The sequence below is a fragment of the Falco cherrug genome, chromosome 17 (assembly GCF_023634085.1).
Source record: "Falco cherrug isolate bFalChe1 chromosome 17, bFalChe1.pri, whole genome shotgun sequence".
NCBI lineage: Eukaryota > Metazoa > Chordata > Aves > Falconiformes > Falconidae > Falco > Falco cherrug.
Window position 1 is genome coordinate 6,993,871 of NC_073713.1, and position 20,497 is coordinate 7,014,367.

Genomic DNA, 20,497 nt, shown 5'->3' on the forward strand with positions numbered 1-20,497 from the left:
AACAGGACTCAGGATCCTGCCTGGCATCCTGGTTCTCAGGCAGGTCGTGATGGGCAGTACACAGCCTCGCCTACCCAGGGATTTCTGGCTACGCGCTCCAGAACGCACCAGTTTCGGTCATGCTAAGGAAGCCAGGCCCCTCAGTAACACACTGAGCAACTTCAGTTGGCTTCTTTATGGCATAGCAAACACTTGACGTATGAATAGCAAATATTTGAATATTAAATAGTTAGCTGCTCCATTTCCCACCTGCCAGCTACCAGGCACCTCTGTCCCTGCAGTAGGCACACACAAACACGCACTGCACAGTTCACCTGGGGAGGGGAAGTTGGGGCTCTCAGCCCCACACGAGAAAGCAGCAAGGGTACATCCTCCCTGCCGAGGTTTCTGGTCCCCAGAAGAGTAGCCCATTCATAAATTCTTGGGGATCACAAAAACAGCAGGCGAGCTCAGTCCTTGCCATGCGGGAGCGTGGACAAAATAACACAGAATTAAAACAACAGTAATTTATGCAAATGTTCAGTGGAGCAAACAGCAGAAGGATTCCCTGCAAGTGCTGTCACCTTCCATCACATCAGCCTGGTCAGAGCTCTCCCAGGCAGCTCCCCCTCCCAGCCTCCCTCCTGCCCCGGTATAACTAATGACTTCAATTCCCGAGAACTGAGGAGCTCAGCAAATGTTTCCTGGCTCAAAATGGGCTCTGTCACTGCTGCCTGCGACAGGAAAGGAGCCAGACAAATGGCGAACGAGATCTTCCTGGGAATAGGGACAACCAGTCACAGGGTCACGCTGCTGAGCCCATGCATGGGGCCACTGCTGCGCCCCTGCCCAACACGCCCTCCCAGGGGGGCAGTCCCTCCCCAGAAATCACAGGCTGCAGGAATCTCTGGGCACGTTTGAGAACGTGAAGATGGCACCTGCCTGCAGGGAACAAGGGCTGATTTTAAGCCTTGTCTGCGAAATTAGCAGAAAGCGTCACCCCTCCTGTTGCCTCAGGATCCCCAGCAGTCCCAGTACCGCAAGCAGCTTAGTTTGCTGCCCAGCTTAAACGCCAGGCTGCATCCCACAGAGGACCAGGCTGCATCCCACAGAGGACGTTCTCACGCGCTCACGGTACAAAGCCACTCTCGTGGACACAGGAAAGCGGGATGACAGATAACAAGCCGTCTCCTCCCTCTGCACAGCACACTTCCCAAGGGACCTCAGCAGGGGGACCTCCACAGTCTCCAGCACACAGCAGCTTAGGTTACATGCCTCCTTCCAGCTCCTCGCCACCAGCACCCTCAGTGCAGCAGCAGGGCCAGCAAAGCGGGATGCCAGCACTTTAAATGCCTGTTAAGTGAAGGGTGAAAGGAGCAGCCCCCCCGCCGCCAGCAGAGAAGCCGGGTCTAGCAGGAAGCAGCCCACACAGCCTCTGCAAGCTACCACCGCTCCTGCCAAAACACGCTACCAGAAACCTCCAATACTCTTCTTGCTCATGTAGCTGACAGAGGTGGTCTTTTTTTTTTAAAAATGGACTATTTTGTCAATATATTCAAAGCAAGGCAAGCTCATTGTGTGGAAGTAAGCACATTCCTACAACCCAGAGTCATTTCAGACTAGCCTCTGTCTACAGACACAAAAGAGCAGCTGCAGTTCTGTGGGGAGCACCATTTCAAATCCACCTCTCTCCTCAAGACAGAGCTGTAATAAAAGTCCAAATGTGGCTGCTCCAACAAGACATTTGTATGCACAGTGACTGTGCTGCAGCGAGAGGGAGAAGGGGAGAACTCAGCAGGCATATGTTTTGTTTTCCCTTCACATCTGATTATGCTCATTATTAGGCACAAGAGGACAGGTGTATTCTCCAGACACAACCTTACAAACTGGATTGCTCCTCTCTGCTGGACAGGTGGTGAGTTTGCCACTCAGGGTCTCCTCCAGTGCAGCTGATCAACTCACAATCAGAGCAAGGCTGAGTAACCCCAGCTGGAGCCCGACCCTCCGCCTTGCTGTGCAGCAACACTCTTCCAGCCAACACACTGATGAGCCGAGACGGTGCGGGAGAGGGGTAGCTGAGAGAGCTCAATAGGAACGTGGGGCTGAGGAAGCCAACTCGGTAACATGCTGAGAAGACAAGGATAAAACCTCAAGACGCACAGCAATCTCCTTAAGTCAGAACTGCCTGATCCTAGTTACATCCTGGGCTAACACGGCACAGGAAGCGCAGACGTGTGCACGCATACATACACTCCTTCACATGCCACAGACTCACTGGAAGGAGCCTATTTTTCCCTGCTACATGAAAGCAGGCAAGACAACCAAATGCTTAAAAATAAGCTTCCCTATACCAAAATCTGTCAGAGGGAGCTAACCTCCTTTTCTTCCCATTTATGCCATCGTGTTCTGTTACACAAACCCTCTCCATCTGCTTAAGAGGAAGAAAAGGACAAATACACTCACAAAAGAAAAAAGTGAAATAGGCTCTGCTTCCCACTGTTCCCCAGGAAAGCCATTTATCTACACTTGCACTGGGGCAGAGAAAGCACACGTGTGAGCTCGCACGCGTGCACCTCTCACAAGCCACCTCCGCTCAAAGTTTCTTTGTGTAGCTAGCCGCATCTCATCTCTGCGGAACAAACAATGCACTAGTAGTGCTGCTCTAATCCCTGACACTTAACGCATCACTTCCATTTGCCTCTGCAAAGCCTTTATGCCTACAGCATCATTCTGTTGTTAGTGCACCACAATACAGTGTTTTACCCTGCCTGGTCACAGACCAGTCCCTGATCACATGTACAGCATTTACCTTGCAGGTGGGGCTGTCCAAAGCAGGAGACAGAACCTCCACATCCAGTACCTGCTCAGAAAGCCCAGTCTGGAAGCCCAAGTCCTAAAGAACAAAGCAGAAAAGGATCAGTGTCCCACAAGCATGTGCAAGTTTTGCCAGAGATCCCGAGACTAGACCAAAATTCTAACAGTGCTTGGAATCCACACCCACCATCCCACCAACAGCGAGTCTTTTGTAGCACTAGGCATTTGAACAAAGAGAAAGGTTTACAGGACATAGGAGACAGCTGCACCAAGACTCAGGCCCATATCCAAGCATAGGTCGTATCTGTACTGCAGACAGACAGACAGCTCTGTCGGTGGCTCAACTGGCAGCAAATTGGGTTTTCTCTCTCTTTCCCAAGGCGCACAGGTACAGGCAGGCAAGGGGGTTTATGCAGCGCGACCTGCTGGGACGATGGCAGACAGAGGTGCTCAGTAAATCAGGATTCCCTATGGGCTCGGTCACTGGGACCGTGCAGCGCAGAGGTTCCCTTCACTGGTGGCCCCCGAGGAAACTCTCCCCATGTGGCCAGGGGACTGCAATCCACACCGGGAGGACACGGTGGGATCGCAGGGCGGTGAGCCGTCACACTACCATGCCACTGACCACAGCAGGCATGAGTGACACATGGTATGTCCAAAGCACGGAGATCTTCCCGCAGCCTCCACTGCTCCCATTTATGATACTGCTGCAGATTTTCTGAGATTTTTCCTTTAAGTCAGCTCCAGCAAGCTGCCCACAAGCTATTCGCTCTCTGAGATAATTCTCCCTCCTGGCAGAGTCTCTGGGGGTCCTTGCACTCAGCTGCACACAGGGAGTGTGTGCGCACACACATGCCCACAAGCAAGCGCTACAAAAGGTATTGTTTAAGGCAGCAGCCGCTTGCCAACATACAGGCTTGTACTAACACCGATAAATAATGATATTCTCAGCCATTTGCTGGCCATGCTGCCTCTGCTCCCACTGGCAGATGGCAATGGCAGCTTCCTGTGGAGATGAAGAGATGCTGATGGGCATCTTACCCCCACATCCCAGGACTACCCTCCTGCACGCTCTCCCTCCGGGACCTTCAGGAGCCAGGTCTCCCAGCCATACAGGCTCCCCTTAGGAAAAGCTGCCAAGTCCCTTAAAGCACAATTTTTACATTGCTTATTATTTTCCTTTTTGCAATTATCTGAGCACAGTCCCAGCTCCAAGTGACCTACTTTTCCAGGGATATTACCTCACCCACAGACAGAACCTGCTAAGCACAGGATGGCATTGCTGGCCCATGCCACAGCTCTAAGGTCATCGCTTAGCAGTTAAGGAGCTGGGCAGTTGGATACAGGAGATGGGAACTGCATTAACTGGCTGCACATTCCCAGAGGAACATGAAGCCCACACGCAAGGGACAAGGAGCTTTTAGTGACTCACCATAGGCCGAACCAGCTCATGGTCTGAGTGGTCAGAGACTTGCAAGTCCTCCCCAGAGTCGCTGGTCTCGGATGCCTTCGAAAGCTGAAAGGAGATACGCATTACAGCCTGTACATGCCTTACCCCTATGGCTTCACCTAGGCATTTCCAGCCAGATGACAACTGATACAGGGAAGACAAATCTGGCTTCTCTATAACATAGGGAAGAAAAGGTGACTGAACATCACAGGAAACACACTAAGGGTGTGGACCCACAAGACAAGCACAAAACACCACTTCACACGAAGGCAGGGGCGGGACTGGGGAGGGCAAAGAATTGCTCTTCAAATATCCCTGGGAAAAGGCACTTGCTTACTGTCCTCTGTTCCTTCTGCAAGGATCTCTGCAGCGCTGAGAACTACCTGGCCCACCACACAGATGTGTGAAGCCACACATAACAGTACCATGGTCTTAAAAGGACTTCAAAAGTATGTCTTGGCACGCCTTAACTGCAGCGAGGACTCCTACGTTCCCAGCCGTCGTGAAAAGGTACGCGAATGTTCAACATGAACACCCATGTAGCCCTGCTGACTTCAGCAGAACTGCCCAGATGCATAAAGCGAGTATGCAGGTAAGTGTTTGTAAAAGCAAAGCTTTCAACTTTAAGCTCTTCGGGAAAGAACACATTTTCCAGGCTCAGCTTTATAGCTTATTCCTTAAAGGCATTACACATCAATGGAACTAGAACAATCCCCAAAATCAGCAGGAAGGAAGCTAGCTGGGGAAGAGAGAACTTATCAGATCTCATTCTAACTGAGCAAGAGTGGGTAGCATGCGTCTGTCTGGCACCCCAGTTGCAGGGGCCAGGCCATGAACCCATCTGCACCTTCCGACACTTCACAGTTCTTCTGCCAGAGACTGCACAGTCAGATACCCTGGTTCAGCTGGCTGCAGTCAGCCGTCAGCCAGCTCTCCTCCCAGAGTGGCAGGAAGGCGATGGGCCGACTGGAAGGTACTGTGCTCAGCAGACTCGAGCTACAGCTCCAGAGCCAGCCCCGAGGTACTGTCCTTCCCCGCTCTGCCCTCACACCCTCCTGTCGCATCCTTCCGCAGAGCCGCGAATATCGCAGCTGGCAGCTCACTTTACACTTTTGCCCTATCTCTGCATAAGCTGAGAGAAACAACAGAAGGAGAGAAACAAAGCAGCACGGACAGCTGAGCTTGGTGTGAACTTCATTATAAAACCTGCTTGCTTAGTACAGATGGCAGCACTGAAAGCTGAGACTTATTTCTCCTGCAAGACTCGAAACATGCGTCAGAGTTCAGGGTTTTTGCCTGTCGGTTGCTTTGGACAGCGCTTTGTGTACGCATAGAAGAGCGATTTCGGTACTACAGATGCCAAGGTGGGAGTTCAGAGCACTTGTGCCCCCCCAGGAACACACTGCTGACTAGGAAAGCACTTACACCAACTTAACAGAAAACAAGTAAGTGCTCGAAGAGCTTTCCTGGTCAGGGTCTTACAAAGCAAACGGGAACAGTCACAGCAGCTTCCACACCAAACCCAACCCATGCAGGCACGTCTCTTACTTTGCCAGCATCCAGCCTGCTGTCTGTTTTCAGATCAGCTGCTGCTTCTTCTCTCATTTCATTCACTATCTTTTCGCCAGCAGACACAGTGTCGATGGTGGCAGCCAGGCTTGCCAGCTGATCTGCCTCAGCAGCTGGAGGTGCAACTCCAGGTTGCCCAGGACCGCTGGGCACATCTGTCCCTCCTGCGCTCCGTTCCTCCAGAGACAGCGGCAGCTCATCAGCTGCAGAGATGTCACCTTCCACCTCAGCATCTTGCTTGCCTGGTACATTCCCAGCAAGTTTCCCATTGGACTCCTCCTTGTTCTGGCCAGACAGGCTACTGTCAGCATCTCCAGGAAGGACTTGAACTGGAGTTGGAGGGCATGCCGCATCAGAATCTAAGGAATACTCTTGCCCTTCTTCAGCATGTCTTGATTTTAAAGACTCCTTCTAGGCAGCAAGTCAAACACAATTATAGCTACAACATTCATTACTCCCTCTCTGGGGGGATGCAGGGGTCAAAAATAGCACAGGTTCTCCTACAGCAAGCAAGGAAATAGCAAATCTTTGGGTGACTTCAAGCCCAGTTTGACTTCTTTTTATACAGAGTCCTTTCCAAAACCAAGGAACTTCAATAAGATAAACACACTCATTTCTTGGGCTCAGACTTCTTTTTTTCATAAGTTTTTTTTTTTATTCACAGGGTCTCAGTGGGTAAGAGTTAGCAGTGACTGCTGCAAGGCCCATCAGCCCCTGGGAGCATCCTACGTGCTCTGCAGTAAAGCCATTTATGCTTCCACAGTGGGTCTGTTCAGTGAGAGATGGAAATCTGCAAGGGACTATTACTGGACATTTCACTTCTGCCTGAAGTTATAAGCAGAGAAGAGTAGGCAGGATGCAATCATCCCACCTTCCAGCAGGGCAAACTTGAGGGCAGGCACTGATCTAAGCCACCACTCTGAGCTCAGAATGAAACCGGGTCTAGCTGACACACCAGACTGAGAAATGGCAGAACCCACTGGCCTTGGGAAAGAGCAATGCTGAATTAAAGCTTAGTCACCCAAAGGTTCGAGTGCCTTTCCCAGCAGAGGGGAGGCCCACAAAACCCACAGCAAAAAGCACGATAGCCAGGAGGAAGCAGGAAAAGGTTCCCTCATCAGTATGCAAACAAAACTGCTAGCACGTCCTACTTTCTCACTGTTTTATTAATGCTGTGGTGTCTTGTCAAACATTAGCTGCATCCTGTGTACAGCATGTACCATACACAGACCGCATATTTTAACGATGTATTTTTATCAAAGTGCAACTGGAACGCTGTCAGCTTTAAACCCAGAGCTGCAGCAAACTGAAAGAACGTCTCCTAGCATGTCATTTGTCTGAGGGACCTTCTCAGGGCTGAGAGTGCCATCCATCAGGCTAGAGAGGAGGAAAGAGAAATCTAATCACTGGGTATTTTCAAAAAAACCTGCAGTTCAGAGCCTCACCCGCAATTCACCGAGCAATAAATGAAAGCTTACTGCCCCTTTCCAGTTCCATGCGTGGTTAGCAGAGGTTCACAAAACTCACCACTGAATCACCAGACAGCTGCATGAGGCTCTGCAAAGGCCTTGATAACGCCTTTATTCCAGAACCCAGAAAAACACATGCAAGCAGCCGTTCTTCAGTGTTAGTCCAGTGGAGAAATCCTCATTATGTTTCCCATTATCTGGGGATTAGGGTGTCCAGAAAATTGTGCTCCCTTTGGGACAGGCCTACTTTAGAGTTTTCCTGAGGACCTCTCTCCAGGACAGCTGAGAGTGCCCAAGAAAAAGAAACACCAAATGAGACCAACCCAGATTCTTGTGCTTGGAAACAGTACACAGATATTTCCCTTCGAGGGGCACACGCACCACAACAGAATATACTCGTGTATCCAATCATACTGTGTACACAAAAGGATTTATCTCCAGGCAAGTTTACCTCAGCTACTATAACATCCCAAAATAAGTTCTTTAGCTGGTAGAATCCTATTTTAAGGACAGATACAAACAAAACTTGTGCTAACATTACACCTTATTGATCACAAATGCAACTTTCTGGAAGAAGGAACTATGCCAATCAGGCACACAAGGTAGAGGAGGTGGGAGGTTTTCCTCACACAAAACCAGACTATGGATTTTCTATGGATTTCAGAGCCAGGATGAGTCGGTCAGGTTATAATTGCCTTTAGCTGATCTTTTCACAAGCTGTAACACGTTCTACCTGCAGCTGAGCGACACTAACTGATGTGAAATTTCTGCCTATCAAATCGTTACTTCCAGCAATTGGCTTAAGTCTGGAGAAAAGCACCTCGATACCAACAGGAGCAGGTTTTGGAAAGGCACCTGATTCAGTGATGAACAATCAGGATGAACAGCAGCCACCAAAACTGAATCCTACTTATCTCAGGAAACAGGATGACTATGCCACCTCTTTGAATTCTAACATGCTGAACACAAGAGCTTACAACAAAAAACGACACAATCTTTCTACCTTTAAAAGGAAAAAAAAGGGGGGGGGGGGAAATCTCATACTGCACGGAGAATGCCTTTGCGAGGCAATGTGCTCCCCCCTCGCCCCCCGATTTCAGGCTGTCATCAGGCACAGAAGTACAGAAAGGGCGGCAGGTTTGCCAGGCTTCATCTGGGTAGCGTTTGCCCTTTGTTTTTAAGTGTACACCTCTCTCCATGCATGTAATACTTTAATCAGCAAAAGAAACAAACCAAGCAACTATCAGATCCACACCACAACACCAGAAGCTGCCTACTGCACACAAAGCTTCACTGACATCATGCAAGCAGGACCATGATGTCAGAGAGCCACTCATCACCTCTCTCAGGCTGCCAGCTTCCTCATCAGGACTCCTTCGGTGCTGGAGATCAGCTTCAGCAACATCAGCTAACTGGCTGCCACAGTCTTCCTCCTCTGCTTTGCTGTTCTCCTAGTAGGTGGGGTAACACATCCACTAGCAAGGTTCCTCACACCACCCTTCCAAGCTGGCAGGGACACCCACCCATGACAGGTCACCACCCTGTGCATCACCCACTGCACGCACCCCTGGAGCCGCAAGCTCTCCAGCTGAACAGCTTTCCAACCTCTGCTCGGGAGCCCCAGGCCCCGATTCCCAGACATCGAACTGTTTATGCTCTGCAAGCTTTACTGGTGCTGCTTTTTTCTGCTGGCCAGCTCAAGGAACTCGCTGTTCTGCCAGACTCTTCGCAGCTCAGGGCTCCCCACAAGCCGTTCTCAGCCATGCTCCCCCAGCACAGGAGAGAGCAAGGCTATGAACGCAGCAGTCATTCCTCCCCTTTCACTAGTCATCCCTGTGCCCGCATCTCACGGATGTCTTTGTTTCCTGGGAACCAGCAGCACTGCTTCCTGCACATGTATCTCTGCAGTAACACACAAGCTGTGTTGTGCAATGTTTATTTACAGAGACAGTTCCCATTCACACATCTCCATCTGATAAAGAAGCCTTGGCATGGTAATTTCCCACCACAAAGGACCCCCTGCACTCCCACTGTTTATCCAGAGATTGACCTCTACAGAAGGCAGAGTACTAAACCTCCCAAGCTGCAAGCACTGCAGCAGGGGATCACTTCTGCTGCCATGGGACCCTCTCCCCTGGCCCCCAGAGATGCTTGCAGACCTTTTCCTCCTCTTGCCCCTTCCAGCAGTATCCCAAAGTCCTTTTGTATTTTAGGGCTGAGTCTCACATGTCTGCAGTGATCACAGGACTTCAGAAGGCAAGAAAGCCAGGTTCAGGCGAGAGCTAACCCCATGAGGAGCCAAGCAAGCCCAGCTGCCTAGAAGCCCTCCTTCCAAGAGTACCTTCTACTACACAAACCTCTGCGCTGGTTTTGGCTGGGGTAGAGTTAATTTTCTTCATAGGAGCTCGTATGGGCCTACATTTTGGACTCATGCTGGAAACAGCATTGATAATCCAAGGATGGTTTAGTTACTGCTGAGCAGCACTTACCCAGAGTCAAGGCCTTTTCTGCCTCTCACTCCACCAGAGAGTAGGCTGGGGGTGCACAAGGTGTTGGGAGGGGACACAGCCAGGACAGCTGACCTCAACTGACCCAAGGGATATTCCATACCTTGACGTTCTGCTCAGCATATAAAGCTAGGGGAAGGAGAAGGAAGCAGTGAACACTTGGCTTATGGCAGTTATCTTCCCAAGTCACCACTCCACGTGACAGAGCCCTGCTTTCCCAGGGGTGGCTCAGCACCTGCCTGCTGATGGGAAGTAGCGAATAAATTCCTTGTTTTGCTTTGCCTGCATGCACGGCTATTGCTTTACCTATTAAACTGTCCTTATCTCAACCCACACATTTTTTCACTTTTACTCTTCCAGTTCTCTCCCCCACCACACCAGGATGGCACCCCATGGCGGGCATCAAAAAGAACTGTCATCGTTTAACTCTAGCCAGCAACTAAGTGCCACACAGCCACTCACTCAATGCCCCTCATCCCGCCAGGGATGGGGAGGAGAACTGGAAAAAGGTAAAACCCGTGGGTTGAGATAAAAAGTTTAATAATTGAAATAAAGTAAAAATAATAATAAATAACTACAACAGTAGTAATAATTGTAATGAAGAGAAGAAGGAGAGGAATAAAACCCAAAGAAAAACACGTCAGGTGATGCACAACAGAACTGCTCAACCCAGTTGACTGATGCCCAGCCAGTCCCCCAACAGCGATTGGCCCCTCCCGGCCAACTCCCCCCAGTTTATCGACCGAGCACGATGCTCTATGGTATGCAATATCTCTTTCACTACTTCAGGTCAGTTGTCCTGGCTCTGCTCCCTCCCAGCTTCTTGTGCACCTGCTCACCTGCTGAGCATGGGAAATCTCAAAAGTCCTTGACTTTGAGTAAGCGTTATTTAGCAACAACTAAAACATCAGTGTGATATCAACATTGTTCTCATGCTAAATTCAAAACGGCACTGCACCAGCTACTAGGAAAAAATTAACTCTATCGCAGCCAAAACCCGGACAAACACATACCTCAAGTTCTCTAGTATCTGACTTGGGTTTCAGTTTCAGTGCTTTTTCCCTAACTTACACCTCACTCCAGAAGAGCCCACTGAAGGGGGCAGGATTTCTTTCCATCTCTCCTCCCTCTCTCCCAGACTCCTGCCATCTTCCATACAGCCTCCACTCTCAAGTCAAAGAAAGGAAGCGTGTGGGTTTGGTGAAGAGAGGTATTCAACCCTGATCCACAGCTACACGAAGCCAGTTCTTCCATCACTTCACTCCATTACTGCCCAGATTTCCCCCTGTAGGGCCTGCTATACAAATCCCTTCCTCCTCTCCCTTTTGTAAGGAAGCTGGAGAATGGCTCACGCTGCACGCTGAGGCTCGCTCACAGGAATGCTTTTCTACTGCCATCTCATGGAACTCCAAAAGAATTATATTTTCCAGTGGGGCACTAATATCTTATCGGGACTAAGATGTCACCCATCTGGGTTAACAGAGCCTGGCTGTCGGGCAGCAATTGCTGTTTCATAACAGATTCCTAAAGCCCTGCCCAGGCGCTGAAATGCCAAGGCAGCCCTTTGTTCCTGGACACATTAACATTTCAGTGACGAATTGGGCCCCAACAGGCTGCTTGTTGTCTGGAGATGAGAGAGTCAGGCCTTTCTTTTTCACATCCACTTTAGCATAAGCCTTTGCAGTTTCTGCCCAGTATTGTGAATGGGTTCTCCAGCAAAGTACTTTACAGCTTAATTTTCATATGCTGTGAAAAGGATAAGGGAAATACTGTAAAACCCTTGAAAAGAAATTAATTTGCCTTTCAGATACTGGAACAGAATTTTCAAAGTGGCGAGAAAGGATTAATGTCAGCACAAACAGTCGGGCCAAATCACCAGAGCTGCTTGCGACGCGCTTCCCACTGTGCCCTTGCCATCTTAAGCCTGATCACTGCTAAGAAAGCACAGGCAGAGAGCACACAGCCACACAGAAAGCGCGATGTCTGCGCAAGGCCACGCGTGTACTGAACTCTTTGCTGATGCTCTGTGCCTGAGTGATGGAATTTATCAGCAGTACAAGGAAGAAAAAAACCAGGTTTTAGGTTGCCACATAAAAGTGTCCTCGTGCAGTCCAGATGGAAGCTTCCCAGATTCTTGTGGAACTGGGCGACACTGCAAGAATGGCATTACCAGAGTACACTCCCCTCTCCTCAGTGCCACCACCGCAGCTTCAGCCGAGAATGAGCCTTCTTTCTACGCTCACTGCAGAAGCAAACCGTGCCTCTTCCTCAACAAGCCTTCCTCCCACAGCAAGCGCAGTGGCACCTCTCTGATCAGAGACCCTCTCCTTTCTGCTGTTCCTTGAAAGAGCTGATTTCCAGCTTGCCCATCACACCTGCATGGCTTTAGGCTTCTCTGCTTTAGAATGAAACAAAGCTCTACCCTGCACAAAGATGCTGTCTCCTCAAATCCTTTCTCCCTCAAGCACAAACTTGCCTTCAATACCCACACCGCTGTCCCCTGCGGACGGCACCTGGCTTCTCATATGCTCCCCCCAGCCCTGCTGCCATACCTTCGTCTGCATCGGTCTGCTCCAGGTTGTTCCTGCTCATAAATAGCACAGGAAACTCAACCCCCAGCACCACTGCTGCACTCTCACTCCCCAGCCCAGGCGCTGGCTGACAGTGCCACAGCTCCTCTTCTGCCTGGGCAGTTCTACCTGCCCGTCTCATCACCCACTGTCTTACCTCAGAGTCAAAGCTGCCTCCCAGGGCGCTGACATCCATGTGCAGGTTTTTGAACAGTCTTGCTGTCCCATGGAGACTCTAAAGGTATTTAAAAAAAAAAAAAAAAAAAGAGAGAGAGAGAGTCAAAATTCAGTTCTGACCCCTGTAACCCCACAGGCCACACAGGAGGAACCAGTGGTTCCTAATCAGTGAAATAACGCAGCAGAGCCATAGCAATACACCCAGGCAATACGCCTACAGGCAATTCATTTTGGAATTACATCGTGGTAGATGTTGATTTATAGGGAGCACAATGAGAAAACAGGATTAGATGCTCTTTGGCAGCCAGACAGAGGAAACGCAGCACAAATTAAGGCCCCGAGTCAAATGGAACAACCACGGTCAACCAGCTATTACAAGGGGAGCATCAGTTTTTCATTCCTTGAGGCTTTATGCACTATGGTTACCGACACGCATTAAGAGCCGAGGCACACAAAGTACCTCATTTTCACTTTCCTCCTCTTCGTTTCTCCCTTTATCTAGAGCTGCCATGTTCAAGGAACTCTTCTCTTCACAGACCAAGCCTGTTAACTTCTTGGTCTGGCTGGTGTGCTTATAGGTCTCTGCGGGCTGTGAAGTCACAAGGAAAGGGAAGTAAGAGGACAGGTGAAGAGAAAGGGGAGACACAAACCCACTGAGACACTGGCCAGCAGTAGGGAAGCTGCTGAATTCTGAGAAGGTGCTCAGGATTACGCTGCTACCCTCATTCTGCTACAACCACGTCCAGAAGGGAAATGATATATTCTTTACCCTCAAAACTCTGATTCATTCAAGACCATAAGACAACAAAATGTTTGCAGTCACCAGTGACAAGACTTAACTCAGCAAGAAGAAAACCTTCAGCACAGGTGTTGCTTTGTGTAATGTTTTGCATATACAATGTTTTCGTTTTCCATTAAAAGATCAATTTGTTACCACTAAACACCTTTGTTTTGTCGACCCAAAGGTCACCTTCTACAAATAATCATTCAATATGTCTGTAAATCGTACATTCATCCAGAAAACTGTTTTTATTTTTTTTGTTCTCAGCAAATAGTTGAGTGAAAATGTTATTTGATTACATTACCTGTACTGGATGTCATGCTCAATTTAGACACAAATCAAAGTTCTACTCAAATGAACTTAAACTTTTTCCTCCCAATAGCAATTGAAACAATTCTTTCCTTAAATCTGCTAAGCATAGCAGAAGAAAGCTCACCATTAATTTAGCACTGGGCATGCTAGAAATAGCAGAAAAAAAGAAATATAGTGAAAGACAGTGGGGAAGTGTTGGTCTTTTAACAGACAAAAGTATTTCAAAACTGACAAGAGACGACAGATATTGTCAATTTAAGCTTCTAAGCATCACCATGTCTGTGACCTTTTGCAGAGTGTGCTTTTCTGGACATGTTCCCAGAGAAGACAGAGCCTTATCCACGCTCCTCTGGCCACAGACAGAGCCTCACCTGCATTCCTCCTTTGGCCACAAGGCTGGAGTCCACCAAGCTCCCCACGTCCACGTTCAGTGACCCACGAAGGATGCTGGCTGGAGATGCCACAGGGCCACGCAGTGGAGCGAGGTTCCCCAGGGGCACCTGGATGGGTGCTAGCAGGGTGCCTGAGGACTGGAGCATGCAGAAGGGGCTCACTGACAGGACAGCACAAATGCAGAGCTTACACTTCTTATTTCAGAAAGGGAGAAAGTGCTCCCCTGTGCAACCACTGGCTGTTTCAATTCACTGGCAATTCAGAAAATAAATGGGCATTACTGCAAAACTGAAGTGAGAGAACAGCAACAGCCACGCCAGCTGACACATCTGCACGCACCCCCACACGGGACCCTCCAGGAGAGGCCCACACCCAGGGCAAACTGAGCAGCTTCGCCTCTGCCCTGCTACTCTGCTGAGTGTGAAACACGTGAAGTAACAACCACCCCGATGGCAAGAAGCCTCCTACTCTCCACAAGCTGCAATTACCACCTCTTCTTAGACCAAAATCCAGGCTGCTTCCTCACCTTCCACCAGTGGAAAAATTTCAGGCAGCAGAAAGCAGCTCTGCTGCAGCACATCTGTAGGAAGCTCCTGAATCCACCTCTCCCTTTCAAAGCACAGCAAGAGCCCTGGGGCCCAGCTGACATCCTCACCTCTGAGCAATGCACACCAAGTTATCTTCACCCAGAAATGCAACCGCTCTGACTCTGTGGAATTCCCCACCCAAGCAGTCTCACCCTGCAACACACCGCACAGGTTAAACTACACGCACATGTATGCCAGGATTTTCTTTGTAGCACGCCAGCACATCCAAGTGCCATTGCTTCAGCAGAGCATGTGTGTAGTCAGAAATCACAGATCCTGTGCTCTGTGTCTATACATTACAGACTGAAAACAGAGTTAATTCACTGGCAGGCTGCGGGATGGGGAGAGGGAGATGAAAATACACTGATCCTTCTCCCACCAAGTCACTGTCACAACCATAGTAACAGAATAAATCACCTATTCTGGGCTTACCTAATCATCTTCTACAGATGGCCATTAGCTACACGTATGGAGCAGAGGATGTTAGCTGTCCTTCAGCAAAGATAAACTCACTTCCACAGAGCTAATTAAAACTTTCAGGATAATCCGCAGTTTATCTGATATTTATAGTCATAGTTCTTATCAGCTAACTGAGCGCTACCACATGCTGGTAATTAGAAACCTGAGCTAGTAATTTGGTGGAGCCGCAGCTGGGTACCAGCAACAGCAGAGCAAAGCAATTCATTAACGTTACATCCAGTGACATTTCAGTTCAGGTTTTTTTCTCCAGAACAGGAGATTTGCTAAGTTCTTATTAAACTGAGGCAATTACTTATGGACAAAGACAAATCAATCTGGAAGGTTCTTCCCAGTGAAGGGCAAGATCCTGCTACCGGTAGCAGAGAGAAAAAGTTGGGGCAAAACAGAACAAAATGGTCCAGCTATTCAGAGGAAGAAGGAGAAGATTACATTTATAATTGGGCCCCATCACACCTGTAAGCCATCTTAGTGTTCTAAGACCACAGCAGCAGCTGCTTAAGGACCAGACTGTGCTCAGACAGGTTGGTACTGCACCCACCTGCAAAACAGTGGCCCATAACCTCTGGGAATACTCCTTCTCTTGTCCGACAAAGCTAATTCAAACTTTTCCCCATTTTTCTTTCATTTAGGATGGAACAGAGTCCCATTTCTCAAGGTCCTGGCCATGGATGCAGAAGAGCTGGCTGCAACTTATGAGGTTTTTTTATATGACCCTAACCAACTCAATCACTCTGGGACTTGAGATTCAGCAAGCTAAACTAAACTAAAGATAGCTGAATACGCCATTCCCTGTCAATTTAGGCTGCAGGTTCTTCGGGGAAAACACTAACTTTATAGTGTGCTTACTATAGTCTTAGAGCCAAAATTAGAGATGATTTTGTACTCGATGTTGCCATCCCATTCCATTTACTGCCCATCACTTCGTTTTGAGCTCAAAAAACACTTCATGCCCTTGCAAAGCTAAACCAAAGTGTGAATTGTGCAGCGTTTGACATGCAAGGAGGACCACAAACAAAGGTTTTTTCAAGCTACCACTTGAGCTTTAGGAAAGCCACTAAAATTAATGTCACATCTGCTTATGTGACCTCCAACAGGATGTCTTTGCCCCTTTTCTCCTGAAACTTGGCTTGGAAGCAAAACTTCACACTCTCAGTTCTCCAGAAACGTTTACAGTGGAAAGGTCATCACAAAGGACTTACTCCTACCTCATTCCTACCTGCTCCTTCACCAACCTCTATTTGGCCATAACTCCCTGCAGTTTCTCTGGTTTGGGTCAACACATGAAAGTGGAGATGACAAGCCTGTTGCTCCCCTGGTCCTCAACCTGCAGGTCTGCTGCAAACTTTTCTCCCCACACTCCAGGAGTTTGATGTATCCTTCCACTTCTTCACTTCTCTTTGTGCTCCCACCATTAGAATTCCAATCAGCATATTCCCCACAAAAATCCACCACAAGACTAACAAGTTCAGGTTCTGGGCTGGGGCCTTTCTCAAATTCAAGCAGCACGTGGCACCATTTCATAACCTGAGTTACACTCCTTCTCTGACTTCTGGGCAGGACTTAGTGTCCGAGCTGGGAATGACCCCAGGAGGGGATGAGGCAGCAGATGCTCCCCCTGCAACAAAGTGCGCATCCTTCTGTCTTCCAGGCTCATGGCAGGGAAAAGCAATGGCTCACTTGCAGCACCTGGATTGCATTATTGTTATGAGAACTGACTGAATCGTTGCTATCACACTTTGATACCTCTAGCATACCTTTGCTCCTTGTACTTCTGTATCTGCCTCTATTCCTGTCTGCTTTAAAACCTTTCCCTCGGGTCTGCTGATGGTCTCATCACTCTTGGCTTGCAACACACCTGGATTTCTTTCCATGTGCCCATTCAATACTGTAGATTTCTCTCTGACTGTGAATTGATGATCAGGCTTACGGACACACTTATCCATCACATCTTTCATCTTCCACTTTTCTTTTGGCTCTTCATCCTCAAAGAGTAGGATTTTGTCTTCAATGGCCTCTAGTAGAGCGCTGACATTCTTAAAGACTTGTGAACAGGATTTCTTTGACACACACAAAGGTTGCACTGGTGGTCTAACCTCTAAATCATCAGACTGTGAGTCAGAGGAGTCACAACAAAGCTTTTCTGGCATTTCTGAAGACGTATCTTGGTCCTGGTAGATGTCTACATCAGAGCTGACAGAAGAGGGGCCTTTTTCTAAACTTTTCTCCACATGAGTTAAGGTCTGGCATAGTCTGCCAAACTTTGACTCAAATAGGGAATGCAGTTTGTTCGGCTGCATGCCTGCAAATAATCTCCTTGAATCACTTATGTCTGCTGGTCTCCCTCTGCCTTCATCAGGGCAGCCTTCACCTGTAATCTGGCTATCTGGATCTGACTCGGGACTCCTCTGCCCATGGGGCAGGATGGCAGAGGGCATTTCACAGAAGAACCTTGAAGGGAGAATCCCTGGCTGCATTTCCTAAGTAGATAAATATTAGCAAATAACTAAAATATATCACATAATACTGTGTATATATATATATATATATATATATATAAACTCTTATCTACCTAAAGATACATACTTGCTTAATACACAATTTTGTACATAAATACGTGTGTAAATTTTTGACCACTTGAAATTACAAGTATACCTATAAAAGAAAATGCCCAAATTGAAGGCTTGAGGCTTTCAGAGTTGAGGAGATCTGTGCCTTGAACAATAACACAAGGCACCATCTTTGCCCTTGGAGATTCATCTCATTACTGACTAGCGGAAGGTAGAAATTATTTGCTATCACTTGGGATATAAAAGGAATTTGGTTACGCTTGCAGATACCAAGAGCAAAGCAGACTAAGCTCACACATCCATTCTCAATGCCTGGATATCATAGCAACACATGCGTGGACACTGCATAAACACCATTTGTTGGCCTCTCCAAGGAAGGAAACCTTTCCAGCGCCCCAAGTATCTGCTGCTAAGAATAGCACCAGCATCCTTGGCTGGTAGCAAGGCTGGTGCCATATCCTTCTGAGCAATAGCATCACAGGGCTGCGGCACCTCCACTCCAGGTGGCTCCTTCTAAACCAAAACTTCCTGATGTTTGTAGGCTTGTGACCTCACTTACATTGGATTTCCATCAAACCCACAAACCCGCTGAAGCGGATCCCATGTCAGGGGACTGCTGTTCCAATCCCAAAGCAGTAACAGCACAGGATCATCTTCTAGTTCACAGTCACTTGTTCATCCTACACCCAGCCCTCCCCAGAAGCACTGCAAGCAGAGTCTACTCACAGGGGGTCGCTTCAGTGACTGCTTCTCCTTCTTGTCTTTCTTCTCTTTCTTGTCTTTCTTTTCTTTCTTCTTCTTCTCTTTCTTTTTCAAGCTGCCACGTGCCAGCAGTTTCTCTCGCTCCCGAATGACGAGCTCTCGGTAGTGATCATCACAGGGGTGGTCCCACGTGGACTGGCCATTAGCGAAGTTGAAGTAATAGATATCACCAGTAGTATCTTGGCTGCGTGCCAAAAACAGCGTGAAAAGATGAAAGAGCACATACCAATACAGCTGCACGTACCCGAGCATCCTTACTGGATCACATGACCTCCTTAAGCTCAGCAAAGAGAAGTGTGACATCTCCAGAGCCCAAAGACACATCAGTGTGGTGAAGCAGCATTGCTGGAGATTGCTCACATCTTTACCCAACTTCCCAAAACCTCTTTCCCCTTCTTCCACTGCCCCAAAAAGACCTGAGTTCCCCCCTCGACAGGAAGTACATCTGCTGTGGCACTACCCCCTTGCCAGCTGGTGCCCTGCACCGGGGGGGAGGCAGCACACAGCAGGGGAAGGGCAGGAGAGGCCAGGAATCTAATGGGATGGCTGCTGACAAGAGTTCTCACCAGGGCTTCCACTCAGGTGGTAACGGGGCCACGATGCCTTCCCTGGCCAGCCATATCAGCTCTGGTTCCTTCTCAGGGTCAATCCCGATCTCCCGTGCAAAATCTTGGATTTCTAGGAAAACAGGAGAGGCATCTGTGGAGACTGTCTACATCAGGCACTACACAATAAAGCCAACCTCCTCAGCTAAAGGAATGGGCACACTGGGAAATCCTGATCCTGGAACGAAGCTGCTCACAGCTGCCAGCATGGCTCCACGTGTCAGTAGAGGATGCCCTACCAGGCTGGTAAAGCAGGGAGACAGACTGCAAAAAGGCATTTATCTTTGCAACCAAAAAGCTAATTTTTCATTATCTGTCTTCCATGAAATCTCATTTACTCTACCCTGTCCACCCATGCTCTCAGAAAACTGATCCCCGTTTTCTTAATACACATCAAAGTGGCTTGCATGCTTGAATCCCTTATCACAGCTCCTGGAAGGACAGGCATCGGCTACCTTGGTTGCTGGGAATGTACGTCTCATCGAAATCTTCTTCCAGGATGAGCTGGTCACCAATGCGCACCATAGCTCCTGCCATGGCTCAGTGCACCTGGCAGCGTGAAGGAAGCAACACAAAATCACAGGGATCAACTCAGAAATAAAGCTTCCTGATCACACAGTGCATAGCAGACCCCCCAGGAAACTCGGCACCGGGACTGTGGAGGGGAACAAGGCGCGCTGGGGCTGCCAGCGTGGTGCAGACAGGAAGGGCAAAGAGCAAGAACTGACGGATTCTGGTAAAGGCAGGAGGACACAGCTAAAAGTACTGGCCAGCAGGCTGCAGTTCACAGTGAATTAATTAACAGCAGAAATATTACGTTATTTACAAGCGTGTTTCCCCACCTCTGCTACAAGAGGCAGAGGTTACTGGCACTTAATTTTGCTTCACCATTTATCCATTTGGTAACATGGAGAATGAGCCCACCAGCCAGCTGTGCGCTGCTTGGACACGCCATGCAGGGCACGGCTGCGAGCACTCCACCTTACAGTCCAACACCAGCCCAGGCTGATGGGTGAAGAAGTTGCCCTGGTCACAACACCCACAGCCTGAGCCGCCCCAAAGAAAGGAAAACATCAACAGGGCAGAGCTCTCTGCTCTGCTTACAGTGCTCTTTCACTGCGGTGCACACAGCAAAACTGAATCTAAGACCTTCTGCACACGTTTCATGGGGGCTGCAGAAATGGGGAGCAGAGCTGAAGTGGCACAGAAGTTATAATCAGTCCCCCCAGGCTTTCAAGCTTCTACAGAGAAGATGAGCACTTGCTTCAGGCACTTGTTAAACAGGCCAAAAATAAGCTGAAATGAGGAGGGGAAGAAAGAGAAAGAAAGGAAGCAGTTTCCGCAGAGCACAGCTCTTTGAAAGAAGTCCCTGGGCTGAATCACTGCTGCCCACGGGCAAGGCAGCTTCTCACCGCACCCTGCTCGGCTTGGAGTCCCTCACCTTCCCAGAGGACATTTCAAAAGCTGTAGAAGGA

General features: G+C 48.8%; 1 protein-coding gene across 11 annotated transcripts in view; it reads right to left on the reverse strand.

The window, feature by feature from the left end:
- The window catches only part of CEP164 (centrosomal protein 164), a 40,190-nt gene that overhangs the window by 18,407 nt on the left and 1,286 nt on the right, over positions 1-20,497 (reverse strand). For 2 of the 11 annotated variants that reach the window (XM_055728574.1, XM_055728571.1), the window contains exons 2-12: positions 19,478-19,571; positions 18,984-19,095; positions 18,382-18,601; positions 16,843-17,565; positions 14,000-14,158; positions 12,996-13,124; positions 12,516-12,593; positions 8,622-8,732; positions 5,792-6,223; positions 4,226-4,309; positions 2,789-2,872 (exon numbers count right to left, since the gene is read on the reverse strand). In XM_055728574.1, coding sequence (XP_055584549.1) covers positions 2,789-2,872; positions 4,226-4,309; positions 5,792-6,223; positions 8,622-8,732; positions 12,516-12,593; positions 12,996-13,124; positions 14,000-14,158; positions 16,843-17,565; positions 18,382-18,601; positions 18,984-19,095; positions 19,478-19,559 — 2,214 coding nt within the window. In that variant the 5' untranslated portion in view covers positions 19,560-19,571. The remainder of the gene's footprint in view (positions 1-2,788; positions 2,873-4,225; positions 4,310-5,791; positions 6,224-8,621; positions 8,733-12,515; positions 12,594-12,995; positions 13,125-13,999; positions 14,159-16,842; positions 17,566-18,381; positions 18,602-18,983; positions 19,096-19,477; positions 19,572-20,497) is intronic. The other 9 variants (XM_055728577.1, XM_055728576.1, XM_055728572.1 and 6 more) reach the window with 8 other exon arrangements.